Here is a 19,092-nt window from a genome sequence, read left to right as displayed (position 1 = left end):
GCTTTGGAGGAAGAGCAGGCTTGTCGGAAGCTGCTTCTTTGGAATGCTGTATGAAGAGTCAGAGGCTTCTTAGGCAACAGTATCCGTGTATTGCAACACTAATGTTTGTAACAGTAGCAAACAGTAGACTGGATAGACTCTAGAGTTGTGTCTGGTAGATCTTCGCAGCAGAGAGGCAGGAAGACAGGCAGCTTCAGCTACGGTTGAGCCAACGCGATTCGTAGCTCGTCCCTGAGCAGAGGCGACGGCTCCAGCCAAGGTTAAGCATAGGTTGCCCGTCCCTTTGACTGAAGGAGTCCGTGCCTGTGGATCTACTCAGGTTGGCTTGATCGGAGGCGAAACCTGAGGCAGTGGCAACTGCTGCTGCAGCTCTGACAGGTCTTCAAAGTATTTTCTGTTCGCGTTTGCTTGGTTGCGTTGCGACTGGCTTATTGTTTAGTTTTATTCTCAGTCCAGGCTCTGCGGAATCGCGATCCCATCCTCGTCGCCAGTGTTGTATATGTTGTGTGTTGTGAGGGAAAGACGCAGGAGCCATGGAATCAGAGAATAAGATGTTTATTAGTAGGTGACAAGCGATTCAGAATGTGTTACAACTGTCACAGTATTTATACTCTCAGGTACCAACTGTCATTTAACTGTCATTACAACCACCAATCACAGGCTGTGCTTCGCCCGACCAATTAGAACGCAGCACAGGCTGTTGCTGGGCTATAACACTACCTAAAATGTTTACGAATTTTACGAAGTTGATGCTGTCCTAATGTGTGTTTGTTTGTTTCTTCACATATATTCCTTCATACTATTTCAAAAATTTCAGAGTAATGTATATCAAATTCTTGTATATAAGGGTGTAAAATATAGCATGACAATACCACATACTTGTCAACATTTTGAAATAATCGTGGATTACTGCAGTTGTATGAGCCTGGAAACCCATAAGTACCAGTTCCAAATATTCCCCAAGGTTATTATTAATTTGCAATTTTTATGGAGCAGAAATGGAATATTGATTAATCACTTAAATGACATATTATCAGGTATTTTTAATTTTAATTTTAAATGATTTTTAACTACTTAGAACAAATTATATTTCAGATACTCCTATTGCCTGCCTGTTTCTCACTCTCTCTGTCAGATAAGCTAAAGATTTTACCCAGGAAATAACAATTCACCAAGTCTTTTTATTTTAATCATTTTAAGTAACTGAGCTGTTACATGTATATAAGAAAAGTATTAAAAGTTATACTCAATAATATTTAATTTGAATGATCAAAACTGAACGGTTTTCCTTATTAACTGAGTCTTAATTAACTTTAAGTTAATTAAGAAGATGCAGAACAAATTAGATTTATTATGCTCCCTGCTGAGAGAGAGAGAAATGGATGGAGAGAGGGAGATAGAGAGAGAGGGAGGGAGCGACAGACAGACAGACCATGGATGATGTGACTTTTTAATGTTTTTCTTCAAAAAAAATGTTATAAAGTTATAATATCTTGCCTTTTTGGTCTTCTACTTAAGAATAGTTTGAGTTGAACTTCTGGCATAGAATTTAAAAGACTTTTAAACTACTTATTTTAATTTTTTATGGGATTAAAAGGAGTTTATAAATCCTAGAACAATTATCCTGTTGGGGAAATGTTTTTCATTTTTAATAGAATATTTATTAAAGAAATTCTAACTTCTAAAATTAAATATTGAATTTTATTTCCTAAAAGTACTTAGAAAGGGTGAAAATAATATATTTTACAGTTCAGTTTTGTTAGTTGGTTTGAATTGGATGGTGTTTTTTTTTTTTTTAGAGTTGTGTGACATGGGATGGAGATAAACTTCTATGTGTGCAGAAAGGAGAAAAAGAAGACCGTGGTTGGAACCAATGGATTGAAGGAAATGAAATGCACTTAGTAAGGAAATTATTATTATTATACAATTGTATCACAGCGGCCAGTTGTTTCGCTGGATTTGGCATTGGTTACTAGTCGGGCCCCACCCAGGGGCCTAGGACGTCGTAACATATTTTCGTAATATGCGTGCAGATCCAAGCAGTGCGGCTTTTGCATTTGACTGATGGTGATTTTGTCAATTTTTAACTGTTTTAAATGTAATTCCAGTGCTTTTGGAATAGCACCCAGTGTGCCAATTACCACTGGAAGAATTATTATTATTATTATTATTATTATTATTATTATTATTATTATTAATTAAATATTACTGTCAGAGTTTTGGCAGTGTGACTAGTATTATCTGATAAACCCAGGAACAATAACACAGCACACAGACATATACATGCAGGAAATGAATTCCCTTACCATTCACTACAGACACAAGGAGAGAACTGAATACACAGTAAAACAGAGAAACTCCTCTCTAATGATCATCTACATATAGACTCCTCTTAAAACAGTAAATGACTTGTGTGGACCCCACCATCAGATTCTTAAAGAGGCAATGCCTGTATTGCTGAATCATCCTCATTGCATCAACCTTGCTGATGACAGCTTACAACCTTTCATCAGCTGGCAGTTATTACGTAAATCTTCAGTACCTTGACAATTACCATTAAAGGTAAAGATTAAAAAAGAATAAAAAGAAAAAAATAGAAAAGAAAGAAAATAAGAATATAGTAAAGAAAAAAAAATTAAAGTAAGTACTTCCTTTTTCATCATAACAAGTGAAAACAAGTAATTTTAATAATTTATCAATTCCCTTCAAATAGAACAAATGACAAATATCTTCGTCTGATATGTCATCTCTTATCTATAAACAAATGCTTAAAGTCTCATTGTCATTCAGTCCTGTCTATTTAACATTGAATTTAACTTTGATCAAATAAGCCTTTATATTCTTTCCTTTTATTTTTAACAATGTTGAAATAACAATTTGAAAAAATAATCAAGACATTAAGAACAGTGTAAATAAAAACTTCAAATAATGTCTTAGAACTTGATTTCATTTTTTCTTTACCTCTTCTCTCAAAAGTCTTTGAACCTTTCAGAAAACTCTTTTGTAAATCCAACATAGGAAAGTTATTCAGGTCACTCTTTTGATCTTTTACTTGTATATCCCTTTTAATTAGTATTAATATCCTGATTTTCTTTGTATATGCAATAGCATCTTTTTTATAATTTTTATATCCACTTTCTGATCAGTTTTTATTTCATCCAGTAAAACTTGTTCCATAACATCTTTCAAACTTGGTCTATCTCTAATGAATCTCTTTTGAGTGTGTTTTAAAATTAATTTCTGGGTTCATTGCACAAAAAGACCCTTCAGTACATCAAATATTGAAGTATTTTGCTCCATTCTGTATTAGTAAGTCAAATCTACCCCGTAAGTATTCTTCTTTCATTGTAATCTTTAGTTTCTCTGGTTCTCTTTCTAGTTTCTAAACGGGTGACCTAGTGGCTCAGTGGTTAAGACCCTGAGCTTGTTGACCAGCAGCTCAGGTTCAAGACCTGAGTACATGCAATGAGGTGAGCTCCCATCCTCAACCCAGATCCTGCCAACCCAGCAGTTCAAAAGTATGAACACATAAGTAGATAAATAGAAACCATTAAGGTGGGAGGTAACATTGCTCCATAACATTATGCTGGCCAAATGACCACGAAAATGTCTTTGGACAGCGCTGGCTCTATGGCCTTGAAATGGAGATGAGCACTGACCCCTACAGTCAGCAATGATTAGCAAAGTAAAATGCATAGGGACTCCTTTACCTATCATGATTCTTTTTTTAAAAAAAGATTCAAACCATAGAATTTTTGCTAAGACAGAATCTTATTTCAAATCCATCTGAATCTCTATTCTGTTTGTAACTTTCTAAATTCAATGTTATATTCACCCTTTTCCTGTTTATTCCAAAATTTAAAAACCTGCTATTACTACATTCATGTCAGAAGCACCTACCAAGGCACTTCTGACCTACCAAGGATTAGTTGGTGACATTACAATTACCAGGGAAACCTTTCTTTTCATGTTATTCTGTTATTTTTCCATCAAAGTAAATTTAAAACTTGTTTTGTTTTTTGAAGCAATTATTTTGCTATTGAAGGAAACTCTCTAGTGCTGTTCAAAATTTATCAGTCCACATATTCATAATAGGTGAAAAGCAATTAACAAACAATTTCAAAAAATGATTAGAAAATGAAGTCACTGGTCCTATTCAAACAAATATGGCTTTTTCTAAGCCACTGGGAAAGTGCTATCTTGAAAAGCGACTTTTTGGACCACTTGTGTCATTTCAAGTCCTCTCCATGAATAGCTCACAATCATCAACTCTTTTAATGGAGGCATTTTCAGTTTTTCAGCCCAGTAGTCCAGATATGAAATTATTTAAAATGTGTGTCTTCTTCTCTACTCTTTCCTAACTCTTTCCTTCATTTATTAAATGCAGTAATCAATATCTTGCTTGAACACTGCCGATCTACAGAATAATTAAGCATTAATGGATGTCTGAAATACTTAATAGCAATACCAAGTTTACTATATTTTTTCCATAAACAGCATTGATCTAAATAGAAGAAGGCATTCTAGTAAACTATCCATTTTTTCTTGCTGTATCAATCTTTCTGTATTAGTGAAAGCATGTAATAGGAACATTCCTAACACCAGTAATGGTATAAAGAAAATTGGAATTGGGGTTATTTTTATACCCTAAAAAGTACATCATAAACAATGTGCGCATAATGTAGGAAGAGCAGCTGTTCTTTTTAATGTTTCTTCCCCCCCCCTTAAGATTAAAATCATTTATAGCTTTGGAAATGAAAGTGAGCAATTCACTTTTGAAAGCATCATTTTCTTTCCAGCCATTATCTCCGACAATCTATCTACTAGTACCTAATAAACTTTATCATTTCTTTCTCAAGTAGTTCTTTATAGCATTGAAAGCTCTCTTCCCCACAAGAGCTTACAAAACTAACTCTCCAAACTTGGAACTTCTAAAATGCATTTCCTTATTAGGTCAGGATAATACATGCATAAGCATCCAGGTGAACTTTTAGGTATTTAAATTGAATTGGCAGATGAATCTTTAAGCAAACAGAGAGGAATATGCTAAATTGTAAAACATCTAGTTAACATAAGATTTATTCCAAGATGCTTCAGTAATAATATTTTATGTCCTCTTGAATGCCAGACACTATTCCATATGTTAATTAGTCCTTTTACAATGTCTATTAAATGATCTGCCATAAGCTTCAGATGTTTGTTCATGATTATTTCTGGACAGCTCAGTTCCAAGTCAGGATTTTCAAGTCAATTAATGCACACATTTTTCTTAGGTTAATTTCTGTAGCATTCTAGATCTCATTTCTCTGTTCTTGTCAAGCATGGTTATTCATAACTTATTTTAATTAAATGATTCTTTCTCTTCTATAGGTGGCCTTTTATTTGATGGTCTTCCTGTCGCAGTGTCTTACATCCCAACTGCATTTATTTTGTAACTGAATTCATTTCATACGAAAGATACATAATACATGGCATTCTATTTTTTAATTTTTTTTTTGTTGAACTAGTTCGATTACAGATGATCCATTTTTAAATCCAAAGTGCTCTTCTCCTTCCTGTTCAAATTCCATTCAGATCACATATTCCCTTTAAGTTTTTCAGTCCAGAAATGTTTTTATTCTCTGAGAAGTTATATCAAAAAGTCCAATTTTGACTGAAAAAATTATGTTCAGAGCATTCAGGTAATTTGTCTCTTAAAATATATTGGTACCATTGTCTAAAGTGTCTCATATAGAAATTCAAGTGTGATATTTTATGTTAAATCAAAGACATGAAAAAATGAAATGAAAAGCATCCTGCTGAATCATAGTATAAGCCCATCCAATCTAGTTCATTAGGTCACAGAATGCATTTCAGAAGTTCAAACGCCTTGGCTTGGCAACAGCAATCCTTCCCACTGTTGCTTCTAGCGACAAGTATTTAAGGCACAATGCCGTGATTCAAAAGGTAGAAAACAGCCATCAAAATTAGTAGTCACTGAGGCACTAGTTCTCCATAAATATCTCTGATCTCCTTTTAAAAGCACCCAAATGAACTTCCATTACTATAACTGCTGGCACAGTGAATTCCCCAATTCTTGTGTTATGAGAAAAAGTGAAATTTGTTTCTGTTTATCTTGAATATCCTTGTATTACATTTCAGTTCTAAACTTCTAAAAGAGGAAGAAAAATGTGTATCTACATTATCATAGTGATGCCATGTGTGATTTTGTAGTAGAATAAGGAGACAACGAAGCCAAGCGATGCAATCTAGGAAAAGTTTATTGTATGCGCAGGTTCAAACATGCCAAACAAGCATCAAAAGTTTGAACCCCGAAGGGTTCCTAAAGCCATACATTTATAGTGCAACTTACGTCATCATCTATAGAGGCAGTGTTTAAGCATATAAGGTAATGAAAGGAACCGAAAACTGTCTATGCCAGATGGCCAACTGTTACTATTCCTAAAATATACATGGTCAGCACCTTATAGATCATGCGTGACATAAACAGGACACATCTTGCAAGATAACAGGAAACTCCCCGTCTGGGTCGACTTGTTCCCAGTTGTGTAAAAATATTTATTGCTCCTTCAGCAACTGTCAGCAATTGTTTTCTGCTTAATGGTGCAAAACCTCAGCTTTAATCAGAGTATTTGATATTAAACGTGATCTATAGGCCACGGCTCCTAATTGGGCCTTTTAGCCCACCTTAGTCCCCCCTTTGTGACTCATCTGACATTTCCAGAAGAGTCACATACTCAGGTTCATTGGACGGTTCTTCCATAGGACGCATTTTCTCGTATTCCCATAAAGCCATTACTTGTGCTGTTGCTTTTCGCTCTGCTATTAGGGATAAACTATTAGAAATAGTGCGTACAAAAATAGGTAAAACACAAGGGATTAATACACATCCTGCAGCAATTAAGCCTATTAAAGCAACTATAGCTTGCAAACCTGGCAATTTAGGAAACCAGGAACCAAAGATTTCCTTAAAGTTGAATCCTCGCCACACCTGGTCAGGATGGTGAGTCAATTGACACATCTCTGTAGTCAATTGTTTAATAACAGTTCCAGTTTCATCTATTTGCAGGCAACAATTAGAAAGATTAAACTTACCACATACGCCCCCTTCTTTAGCCAACAAGTAATCTAAAGCTAAGCGATTCTGATACACTGCTGTTCTTATCTTATCTGTAGCAGCGGATATTATATTAAGGGCCTTATCAATACGTTGGCCCGCTAAATCTAATACTGCTTGAAGGCGAATAATTCTATTCAGCATATAAATGGGCGTGCGATACCCGTAAGATCCATCTTCTGCCCATGTAGCCCTGCCATATGTACATACAATTCTTTCCGAACTCCAAACATCGCTATCTTCAAAGGCGGCCCAGTCCTTGCAAAGGAAATTAGTAAAGACTGTATCAAGTTCCCGTTTCCTTCTAGTCTGAAGACCGACCTTCTCATACAGTGGGATCCCCAACACTTGGCGGGCTTTCATAGGTAATAAGAAGAATGAAGGTTTTATCCATCCCAAAATACATGACCCAGACCAGTCTCTAGGCAAAGTTTCATAGGCTAGCTTTCCACAAATCCAATACATAGCTTCTGGAGCTTTCCATAGGTCATCTGTAGAAGAAGAATCCAAGTAATTCAAATAGGTCATATCAAAACGTGGGGGCTGAGTGATGTTAGCTGGTGAAGACCAGTCAGGATTCCATGATCCTAGGCAAATCAAGTCTCCCACATGTACTGATCCATTCCTTACAAAGCAATTTCTTCCTACCAGATTTGTGGACAAAGTCCACACAATCCCAGTAAAATCTTTCCTGGCTGTGATATTACCAGCATAGGAGAGATTATTATATATTACTGGATCAGCTTCCATGGCTTCCCATGGCCACTGTTCTCCCATGTTAGTTCCTCCACACACAAAGCAATTTTTAACAGTCAAGGTTTTGGCTACCTGCTCGGCCATTTCTATGAATAAATTGTTTGCCTTAGTACTTATCGGTAGTGGGTCTTCTAATTTTTGTAGGTTATCATATACTGACCATCCGAGCGATTTTACTTCTCCATCTTTAACCTTCTCGACCTTAATAGTTAGGTATGTCTTTGGGTCCAATCCTTTACCATCAATTCCAAAGCCATATGTCACTATGGATGGGACGTTACGAGATACTTCCATTCGTATCATATTCCCATCACCTCTCCTGAAGGAAGTTATATAGGCACATTCCTTATAACCGCCTCCTGTATAGTCACAAACGCACTGCCACCCGGTACATTGTACAGTGCCTGCACAAGGTAACCATTGGTTAGGATTACCATACTCCCAACTATTCATTTTTTCACATAAATATTTATGATTATATTTATAAGCATCAACCCAAGACTGATCTCCACAAGACACGCTCCAGCCCCTTTTAGTGGCGGTGCATGCATCAAACCACAAAATCAGGGGTTGTTTGCCCTGTTGCAATTGTACAGTATAATTAAGGAAGTACAGCTTGCCCTCTCCTTCTGGTTTATTTGTAGCACCCACCTTGGGCAAACCTGTCCATAGAGTTACGTTGAGGCGAACTGGAGTGTTGGGATTATAACATACAGTTTTTCCTTGCAGAGTGCACAAACTATACATAGTTTTGTTATGAAGGCAATTCATTTTAGCAGACTGACACCCCTGGGGCGGCTGCGTATGATACACCAAGGTATTAATAGTTCGAGCTCCGATTTTAGCTTTTGTAATACAGGGGGCACAATCTTCTGACTCACCTTTGGTTACCGCAGTTGGTACCCTTTTAGTTTGAGTGGGGCTATCATTATTCCAATAGGGTTTGATTTCCCTAGAGGGTTTGACATAACCCACTCCATCCTAATGGTACGTTTTGGCTCTTACTATTATTACAAAGAAATAGTATGTCTTCAGGGCTGTGTTCTGTGGTTCTACAACAACTAGCCCATAAGGTTATATGAATCCAAAGGCACCTTGGGTCTCCATTATAGAGATCTTTCTTGGTTGCATTTTTACATAATTCGTAAATCCCTTTCCTCCATTCATCATTTTGGTTTCCACATGACCAGGCCAACCCCTTCTTAGTTTGTCTCGGCATTACTTCTATTGTGATACCACATCCCTTATGTGTTGTTCTCCAATACTGGAATTCCCCTTTTTGAAATCCTCCCCCTTTGATACAAATGGTGCTTAGTGGGAGTCTGTTTTGATAAAGGCCCACTTCTCTCTTATTTCTGCGTCTCTTAGGTTTTCCTCCAATAGTTACTCCACTCTCAATTGGACGCATTTGTATCCTACAGGCCCCTTGCCATCCAGATTTTAATTGTGAAGGGGAGGTTATCCGAGTCCAACCCCAATAATGGGGAGCTCCACAATCCAAAACTAAAGGTGGTTCTCCCCCCTTTTGTCGGGCTTTTGTGCACATTCCCTTACGCATTAGATATCCCACATATGAGCATACCTCTGGGTTGGAAAACCCTCGAGACTGACAGGTAATTTTAACAATCCTATCAAACTGGTCAGGGAGTCTGCAAGGGTGTGGTAGAACTCCATTCCAACAATTTGGAGAAAACACAATGGGGGTTGTCTCCCCCTCTCCCCTGGATCCGACATTATAAGATCGTATGATATGGGGTCTATCCTCTGGGTTGCTCCATAACCCTAAGTTGCCCACATCAACAAGATTGCATTTGCTCCCAACACCGTATAAGCATATCACTAATAGAGTAATAGACCAAGCGAGCTGTATACCTTCGTGCATCCTGTTCACACACGTCTGGACCTCTCCGATCCTGTAATGCAAGCAAAACTGTAGGGGTTACTTTAAGTGTGTAGTATGCCGGGCCAGATCCAGTGATTAGATAGGGTGCCAACGCGTCTTCTATAAGCACTATATCGCACTTAATGTTACAATAGCTATGCTGGACACAATCAATACAGTGGGCACAACAACAACATCCACATTCACAGGTACAAAACCAGCACATATGGTTAGTAAAGATGATAAAAAAATAAAAATAAGTAAAGGTTAGTATGTTGGTCCACTATTCTTCACCCGTGCGTAGAGAGTCAGCTTCCGGAGTGACTTAGCAAGGGTTCTCCACTGCCGACCTTTGGAAAATTCGCCGGGGGAAAGGCTGCGCTGGCTCTCCGTCCTCCCTTCCAGGTGCGGGATCTGCTTCAGGTGCAGGGTCGGCTTGGTTTTCCCTCAAATTGTCTGTATGCAACTGTCCGTTAGCGAATGGGACGCCAGCAAATGGCCACCAGTCAACCGCTCTCACAGTTCCGTCAATTGATTGTTGGACCGTCGGGGTGGCGTACTTCACAATACAAATAATGCACACAATGAAAGCAAGAATCACAATACCTATAGCAATACAACAAAGGATATAATTGGACTTTATCGACGAATCAATTTCAACTTCAACGGTTGGTCGCTGGGATGTGTGGTCCATTGTTTGTCAGCGGCCCTCTTTACACGGGTCCAATGTATCCAGGTTTTATATTCCGCAATCTTAACAGCAAGTGGAGATGTCATAATTACCTCATAGGGTCCCTTCCACCTCCCTTCTAATTGTTCCTTTTTCCAATGTTTTACCCATACTCGGTCCCCTGGCTTGAAAGAATGACACTTAGTTACCAATCTGGGAGGGGTCTGCTCCAACACATAATTCCTCAACCTTTCAACCTGTCTATTTAGTTCCTGCACCATTTCCATGGCCCAAACTCCCCCTTTATGCCCCAAATCAGGCCATCCAGCCAGATTCCTCCGTAACAATGTCGGAGGCCGACCAAACATCAACTCATATGGTGAAAGTCTATGCTGTCATCTGGGAGCACTCCGAATTGCGTACAATGCAAGGGGCAAAGCATCGGGCCATTTCAAGTGTGTTTCAGCACAAATTTTGGTTATCTTTTCCTTTAAAGTTCTATTCATCCTTTCCACGGGAGAACCAGATTGCGGGTGGAAAGAAGAATGGAAGCGCCATTTCACCCCTATAGCTTGTGCAATGGCCCGATTAATATGATGGACAAATTCCGGGCCATTGTCTGACGAAATAAAGGAGGGGCTGCCAAATCGAGGAATGATCTCTTTAAGCAAAACCTTTGCTACTTCCTGTGCCTTCTTCGTTCTAGTAGGGAAAGCCTCTGGCCAACCCGTGTATAAATCCACAATAACTAACATAGCCCTATAAAATCCACTTCGTGGCATATCAGTAAAGTCAATCATGACTGTGTCCATAGGGTAATAGGCAATAGGTATAGCTCCTGGTGGAAGGGAAGGACCCTGCCTAGGATTAACTTTCGCACACGTTTCACAGGAAGATGCTACTTTTACTGCCATCCCTGCTAACCCATCTATATAGTAATCCCTCATAAGAGCAGATTCTAAAGCCGTTTTCCCCATATGAGTGGTTTCATGAGTAGAACGAACCAATTGCCATGCCACCGAGGAAGGTACATAGATTCTTCCATCTGGAAGAACATACCAGCCCTTATCGATGACCGCCATCAAATTGTTAACTGCCTTATCACATTCGGATAGAGAATAAGAGGGTTGGATGTCTACTGGTATAACCCCTAAATCCAAGGCAACATTAATAAACACATCTGGTAGAGGCTCATGACGCAGCGCTGCAGCTCGTGCTTCAGCGTCTGCTGCCCTGTTCCCTAAAACAATTCTATCCTCACCTCGTTGATGGCCTCTACAATGCATAACTGCCACCTTTCTTGGTTTTTGAACTGCATCTATCAATCTCTGAATTAAATGGCTATGTTGTATATATTTGCCAGCTGAATCCCTAAATCCCCTTTCTTTGTATACAGCCCCATGAGCATGTAGGGTCAAAAAGGCGTATTTACTATCCGTCCATACGTTCAGGCGTTCACCTTCAGCCCGTTCCAATGCCCGAATGAGGGCCCATAATTCTGCCACCTGTGCACTTTTTCCTGCTCCCAACGGCCCACTTTCAATTACCCCCTCATCATCAACAATGGCATAGCCTGCAACTCTCATTCCCTGGTGGATGTAACTCGACCCATCGGTATACCAGTTATAATCCACCTGAGGCAAAGGTATGTCAGTTAAATCAGGTCGTGTGGAATAAACGGTTTCCAATACCTGTACACAATCATGTTCCATCTCTGTCTCTGTAGGCAAGAGAGTAGCAGGATTTAATGAGGTAGATACCACTAGATGAACCTGGGGGTTTTCAATCATCATGGCCTGGTATTTGATGATTCGTTGGTTACTAATCCACAAATGGCCCTTCTGATCAAGAATTGCTTGAACAGAGTGTGGGGTGTGGACCTTAATTGGACAGGAAAAAGTGAGTTTATTACAATCTTGCAGCAATTCCGCTATGGCTGCTAAAGCCTTCAAACAATGCGGCCACCCTTGTGCCACAGCGTCTAGTTGTTTTGACAGATATGCAACTGGTTGTTGCCACTGGCCAAGCTGCTGCGTCAACACTCCTAGAGCGACATTCTTACGAGTGTCCACATACAAATTGAAGGGCTTGCTCAGATTTGGCAGGGCCAAGGCCGGAGCTCTTAATAGAGCTTCTTTAATTGCATCAAAGGCTTGATCCTGCTCCTTTGTCCAAATGAAGGGGTCTGTTTTACTTCCCTTAGTAGACGAATAAAGTGGAGCTGCCATTAGTGCGTAATTTGGAATCCAAATTCTACAAAAACCTGCCAAGCCTAGAAAGCCTCTCAATTGCCTCCTATCAGTTGGCCTTGCCAGATTAAGCAACGCTTGCTTTCTCTCCGGACCTAGTGCTCTTTGCCCTTGCATTATGTCATAACCTAAATACCGGACTTTTTGTTGGACCAACTGAGCCTTACTTCTGGACACTCTATATCCACAATCTAACAACAAACACAACATACGTCTCGTATTTTCCCAACACCCATCCCGTGACTGTCCAGTGACCAACACATCATCCACATATTGCAAAATTGAGTCTCCTTGTTGGAAGGGGATAAAATATTGTAAATCTTTGGCCAACGCGGTTCCAAAGAGAGTTGGGGAACACTCCACGTCCCCTAATAGTCAACCTTTTTGGACACTCTCTCTGCCAATGACCTTCAGATCCGCAATGGGCACATTGATTTGGCCCCAATCCTGTCCTACCTCCCTGTAAGGCCAACGCCAACAACTCCGTCTTCTTATGCATACGATCATCTTTGTCCTTCTTCTCAACCTTATCCCTATTCACATACACTTTTCTAGCCACTTCTACCAATTCAGTCGTATTCTTTCCTAACGCTCCCTCTAACTTTTGCAATTTCGTCCGAATATCCAACGCACTTTGTGCAATAAACCTCTCATTCAACATCCTCACGTTCTCTGGAGCCCTCGGGTCCATTTGAGTATACAACTCATAAGCCTCAATCAACCTTTGCAGGAATGCCTCCGGACTCTCATCCGCTCCCTGCATAACCAATGAGGGTTTAGACAAATTCACAGGGGGCTTCCCTGCCTTCTTGAGAGCTGCCACTATCAAGGTTTGATACGTTTGTATCTTTGCCATGTCACCTGCTACCTTAGGATCCCATCCCGGATCCCGTTCCGGTGCCTCTTCCAAAAGTTTCTGAGCCCTATCTGCCTCTGTATGATAACGTTCTCTAAAAACCTCTCGCATTCCTGCTTTACATTTCTCTCTCTCTTCTGCTGTTAGCAACGTAGTTAACAGCTGTTGTATATCTCGCCAATTGGGGTTATGACTATGCATAATGGTTTGAAACAAATCTGTCATTTCCATGGGCTTCACGGACAATGGACCAAAATGCTTTCGCCAATTCAATAAGTCCGTAGTTGAAAAAGGGATATATTGAAAACAAGGGCGGTATTCAAGATCCCCCTGGGCGTTGATGCCCACCTGTTGTTCCGATACTCTTAATGGAAAGAGTCCTTCCTTTTCCTCTAACAACGTACTTTCCTCTTTCTCGGCTTTCGCCCTTTCCGCCTCCAATCGTCTAGTTACCGGCCCTTCTCTTCTAATTCCTGTAGCCCCTGAACCACCCTCCTTGGGCTCCTTCCTTCTCACTGCCCCTCCTGTTGCCTGATGATCCCGTCCCCACACTGTCCGCAACAGCAGCCCCCATAGCCTGGGGCACAACAATGCCTACAGCCCCCTGCGGTGGCAAAGGTGCCGATGCATAGGGAGGGGGAGGTCTGAAGAGTTCCTCCTCGTCTTGGGCAAAAAATTTTTTCTTCTCTGACTCCTTTTTCTCTGAAGCTGCTACATTTTTGACACATCTCGACGCTGACCTCAACTTCCCCTTTTCCTTAGGTCTCGCCACACACAGGCGAACCATTTCAGCTTGACACTGTAATAATTCATCAGCCTGCCCTGCTACAGCGTCTCCCCACTGATCTATATATGGAAACTGATTAGGATAGCGTTCTTCGTTTGCAGCAATTAACGAAGTTAAATCATCTATAATTTGGTTTTGAAAAGTTCCTCCCATCGGCCATCCTACCCCCATATGTGGCCACTGGTTCTGACACAAGTAAATAAGCCTATCCTTGGTCAATTTTGGGTAAGGGACTCTATATTCAGTGTGGTTAAAATACGAATCAAATCCTTTAATCATGCAATCCAGCGGTGTGCTGGGTATGCTGCTACCCCCACCCATCCTAACACACTACCAGCGACCTGAGGCCCCAGAAGCCGGAACTCAATGGCCACCTGCAGGAACTGCGCTGGTTTAACCACCCACACAACCTATACGGACTTCATTAGGAACGCCGTCCCGAGTCCAGGGAGGTGATCAGGCCCCCTCTTCTATCTTCAAACGAGATAGGTACCATACAATTATCAAGATACTCGCCTGAGACGTCTTCTCCCCAAGGATCCTGGCCAGGAAACACCGCAGCTCCTTTCCTAAGTTTGCAGGGTTCTTGGACTCACAATGTGTGTCCCCCTTGGTGTAGTCGGGCTGCTGCTGCCGCCTCCCGGGGTAAAAGAAGACCCGTGGCGCCTGGAAGTCAAGGAGCAGCAGCCCCACACCCCAACGGGGCAAAGTGGCCCTCAGCAAAATATTGCCTTAGCTTCTGTGTCCCATCTGGGGTGCCAGAAAATGTAGTAGAATAAGGAGACAACGAAGCCAAGCGATGCAATCTAGGAAAAGTTTATTGTATGCGCAGGTTCAAACATGCCAAACAAGCATCAAAAGTTTGAACCCCGAAGGGTTCCTAAAGCCATACATTTATAGTGCAACTTACGTCATCATCTATAGAGGCAGTGTTTAAGCATATAAGGTAATGAAAGGAACCGAAAACTGTCTATGCCAGATGGCCAACTGTTACTATTCCTAAAATATACATGGTCAGCACCTTATAGATCATGCGTGACATAAACAGGACACATCTTGCAAGATAACAGGAAACTCCCCGTCTGGGTCGACTTGTTCCCAGTTGTGTAAAAATATTTATTGCTCCTTCAGCAACTGTCAGCAATTGTTTTCTGCTTAATGGTGCAAAACCTCAGCTTTAATCAGAGTATTTTATATTAAACGTGATCTATAGGCCACGGCTCCTAATTGGGCCTTTTAGCCCACCTTAATTTTATATAACTCTACAATGCTTCTCCTTCTCCTATTACTTCTCAAATTTCTAATTAAAAAGACCCTGTTGCCACAGTCTTTCATAAAAAAGAAGTTGCTCCAGTCCCCTAATTATTTTTGTTGTTCTCTTTTCTAGTCCCTGATACACAATTTATAAAGTTTGTGACCAGAACTATATACTGTTAGATTGGGGTTAATGTCAGGGTTCCAAGTAATACCTCTAACGAAAGAAGACTATGAGACTTGAGGTTCCTCAAAGTTCCATTTTATTAGAGATGTCATATTGACACATCTGGAAAACCCCGAATCTGAAAGTTTCCAGGTTTTCCCCACCCAAAAGAAAGTTCAACTCTCTGCCCAGCAGTCACATGTCCATCATATGATCCAATCAGGCACCACGCTAACTAGACATGGCTCCCAGTAACCTCATCGCAACTGCAGGGCCAGTTGACCTTGGACATTCTTCTGAGAAAGAATGTTATTATGGCTACTTATCACCCACACTGTACAATCCCCCTCCCATTTCCCTACAGTAGAAAATGTGACAGGCCTGAAGTCCAAAAGGTAAAAGATGGCTTGCAGGTTTGACATATACATTGCTCCAAAGCCAGTCTCATTATGAATTTGCACAAGGAAATTATTATATTTGCCGTTCTGTTTTTAGTTCCCTTCCTAATAATGCCAAACATGGAATTTGCCTTTCTTTATAGCAATTGCACCCTGAGCCAACTTTTCATAAGGTTTACTGTAATTCCCAGAATCCATCAGCACCAACTCAGATCAAATCAGTGTATAAGAGGAAATTATGAATCTGTCGATGTGATTGTCATCATCGTTGAATAATATAGTTTGAAAAGCAAGTAGAAAGAATCACATCTTAGCCTAGTGTTCTTGGGTCATTCGAGTTCTAGCCAGGGACCTAGAAATCTGTCCTAGTTATTATTACTATTTGTGCTAAGATGCATTTGTTTACCCAGAACTACATGTGCCATTTTGAAGCCAATTTATTTAATCTGAAATTCTTTCACAATCTTATTTTTATTTTATCAACTTAAACAAACAAGGCTAGTTTATTCCATAGTATTCACTCCACATATACAAATGAAAAACTTCCTTTCCTAACAGGTACAGGATGCCACAGTGGGTGATTCCAAACAGATAATTTAAAAGGAGAGCTATCTATATATTTCTACTTTGATGTATTTTATTGCTTTTCTAAACCATGAGGCCACCTGTGCTCTTATCCAATGCCTGGGTTTTGTCCAAGAGCCTTTGATGACAGAATTATCAAAGGCTCTGTTTTTTGAAAACCAACATACAGCATCTATTGGATTTACAGGCTTGTTGACACTATCAGAAAAATGTAACTTAGTGAGACTAGGTTTAGCTTTACAAAAGCCATGCTGGTTTCTTTTCAGCAAAGTTAAAGCTTTCTTCTTGCTTTTTTTGTCTTCAAAATTATTTCCATTCCACAAGATTTCTAAAAGATCTGTATCTGTGCTCTTGGACTTCAAATCTTCCATTTTAGTTTGGAAAATCCTAGCATTGGCATGTAAGGACTCACTGTACATCAACTCCCCCTTTTAGATTTCCTGTGGTACATTCCATCTCATATTTGACTTTGACTGCAGTGATTCCCCTGAACATTTACTACAACAAATCACCCTCTTCTTCTGGGAATAATTTTTCCAGAATTAGCTCTTTCCATCCTGCCAATTTTTTCCTGGGATCAAATTTAAAACTGTTCTTCCCCATTTTTCATTTCATGTGCCCACCTGCCTTGTACATACTGTTTCAAGTGCAACATGTCCATTTTGTCCAGACCTGTCCTGTCCCTTGTATTCCAATAATTCATAAATCTAAAACATTTGTACTGCCTCATTAATGCACTGAGACTATTCAGCTCTGCCTTATTCAGCACTGTCTATAGGAAAAATATCATTAGTGACACATCAGTTGTGACATCCTGATTTAAACCAACTGCTTAACAACATAAATGGAACATCTAGCATCTTGATTATTCTTTATTGCAAGAACTACTTAACTGAACAGTGTGTAACTTCTACTATTTTTATCCTATTAATCTATGTGTAGTTCTAATAATAGTCCTAACCCCTCATATAGTAACCATCCCAAGCTAAAAGCATATCCTTAGCATGATAAGATAACAATTAATTCTTCAAGGACTGGATTCTAAGATACTCTTTTTTGAATAACATCCTCCTACCTGTGAATTTACTTTAAAGACATTATAACTGAAGCCGGATGCTGCTATTTCAATCCACTCAGTACAATACATAATCATACTGGCAATACAACGGCATACTTGTAATTATTCGTTAAGGACTTTAAGTCAAATAACTTAAAGTATCAAGATAAGAGAGGATCAAATATTCTGGCCTCCTCACTGATACAAATGGACCAGTTTACAAGTCTGCCTGACTGTACTTTATAAAGAATTAGTGATACTTTGTCCCTGGATACATTTTTGTTTACGTATCATTGCAGCTACTGATTGTTGGTGTTAAATGTAAATAAGGAATTCTAAAATCTTCCCCCATAAAAAAAAAAGCTTTTGATATTTCAAAAGTGATTCTGTTATAAAATTATTTTTCCAGTAAAAGTATGTGATCCAGAAAAGTAGAATCCATTGTTGCACACAAGGACATTTAATAGATGATGTCTACTTGAAATACTTAAAATTTGCATATCAAATGTCTGTCTGAGAAAGAAATAATTTAAGCCAGTATATAATTATTCTTTTTACATATTCATTGTATCTTCACAGCAATCCTGAAAGGTGAGTTGGACTGAAACAAGAAATGTCATACAATAAAGTAGAATATTTGTAGCTCAGGATTGAAACAAGGGTCGTTTGGTGCTTCTCTGAACTTGGTTACTTGGTAACCTAGTTTGGGCAATAAAACTTCTCGAAGAAAGCAAGTGCTAGTAATCATCAGTGTTAGTAATCATCAGTGCTAGAAACTTTTACAAGAAAGCAAGTGCTAATAATCACTACTAGAACTAGTAGTCACTACTAGCACCATAGATTAGGTAATGAAACATCTGCAAGAAAACAACCAAGCTCAGAGAGTACCAAGGACCCCTCAATAAATGTCATACAATGAATTTTTAAGATTAAGATGAGATTCTCTCTGTTTTAATCTTTGAGTTTAATTTCTTATGCTTCTATTGTAGGTAGCAAAGATTTTGCATGAGAAACCTATAGATCTGACTAAATAGCAGCTAAAAATGAACTTCCCTTTTCAGGAAATCAGAGCTTGTGGTGTCAAGTGTAAGCAAGTATTTAAGAAGGTACAGTGATAAGCCTAACCACAGGGATCAAGAAGCTTGGACAGAATGAATGAACCTGCTGCCAACTCTACAGATGCTGTGGTGCACAAATATTCTTCAGTAACACTTAGAAAAGAAGCCATGGCCAACATAAACTTGCATCTAATTTTCTCAGATATAATATAATAAATTCACATTAACATTGATGAAACCTACTGCATTTCAACATA

At 39.5% G+C, this 19,092-nt stretch overlaps 1 protein-coding gene across 1 annotated transcript in view; it reads left to right on the top strand.

Moving 5' to 3' along the window:
• The window catches only part of LOC116514044 (retinol-binding protein 1-like), a 45,075-nt gene extending 26,183 nt beyond the window's left edge, over positions 1-18,892 (top strand). The window contains exons 3-4 of the mRNA XM_032225460.1: positions 1,800-1,901; positions 18,839-18,892. Coding sequence (XP_032081351.1) covers positions 1,800-1,901; positions 18,839-18,892 — 156 coding nt within the window. The remainder of the gene's footprint in view (positions 1-1,799; positions 1,902-18,838) is intronic.
• Positions 18,893-19,092: the final 200 nt, after the last annotated feature.

The sequence above is a fragment of the Thamnophis elegans genome, chromosome 10 (assembly GCF_009769535.1).
Source record: "Thamnophis elegans isolate rThaEle1 chromosome 10, rThaEle1.pri, whole genome shotgun sequence".
In the NCBI taxonomy this organism is placed as follows: domain Eukaryota; kingdom Metazoa; phylum Chordata; class Lepidosauria; order Squamata; family Colubridae; genus Thamnophis; species Thamnophis elegans.
The sequence above is the reverse complement of the archived record's forward strand: the minus strand, read 5'-3'. Positions and strand labels throughout refer to the sequence as shown.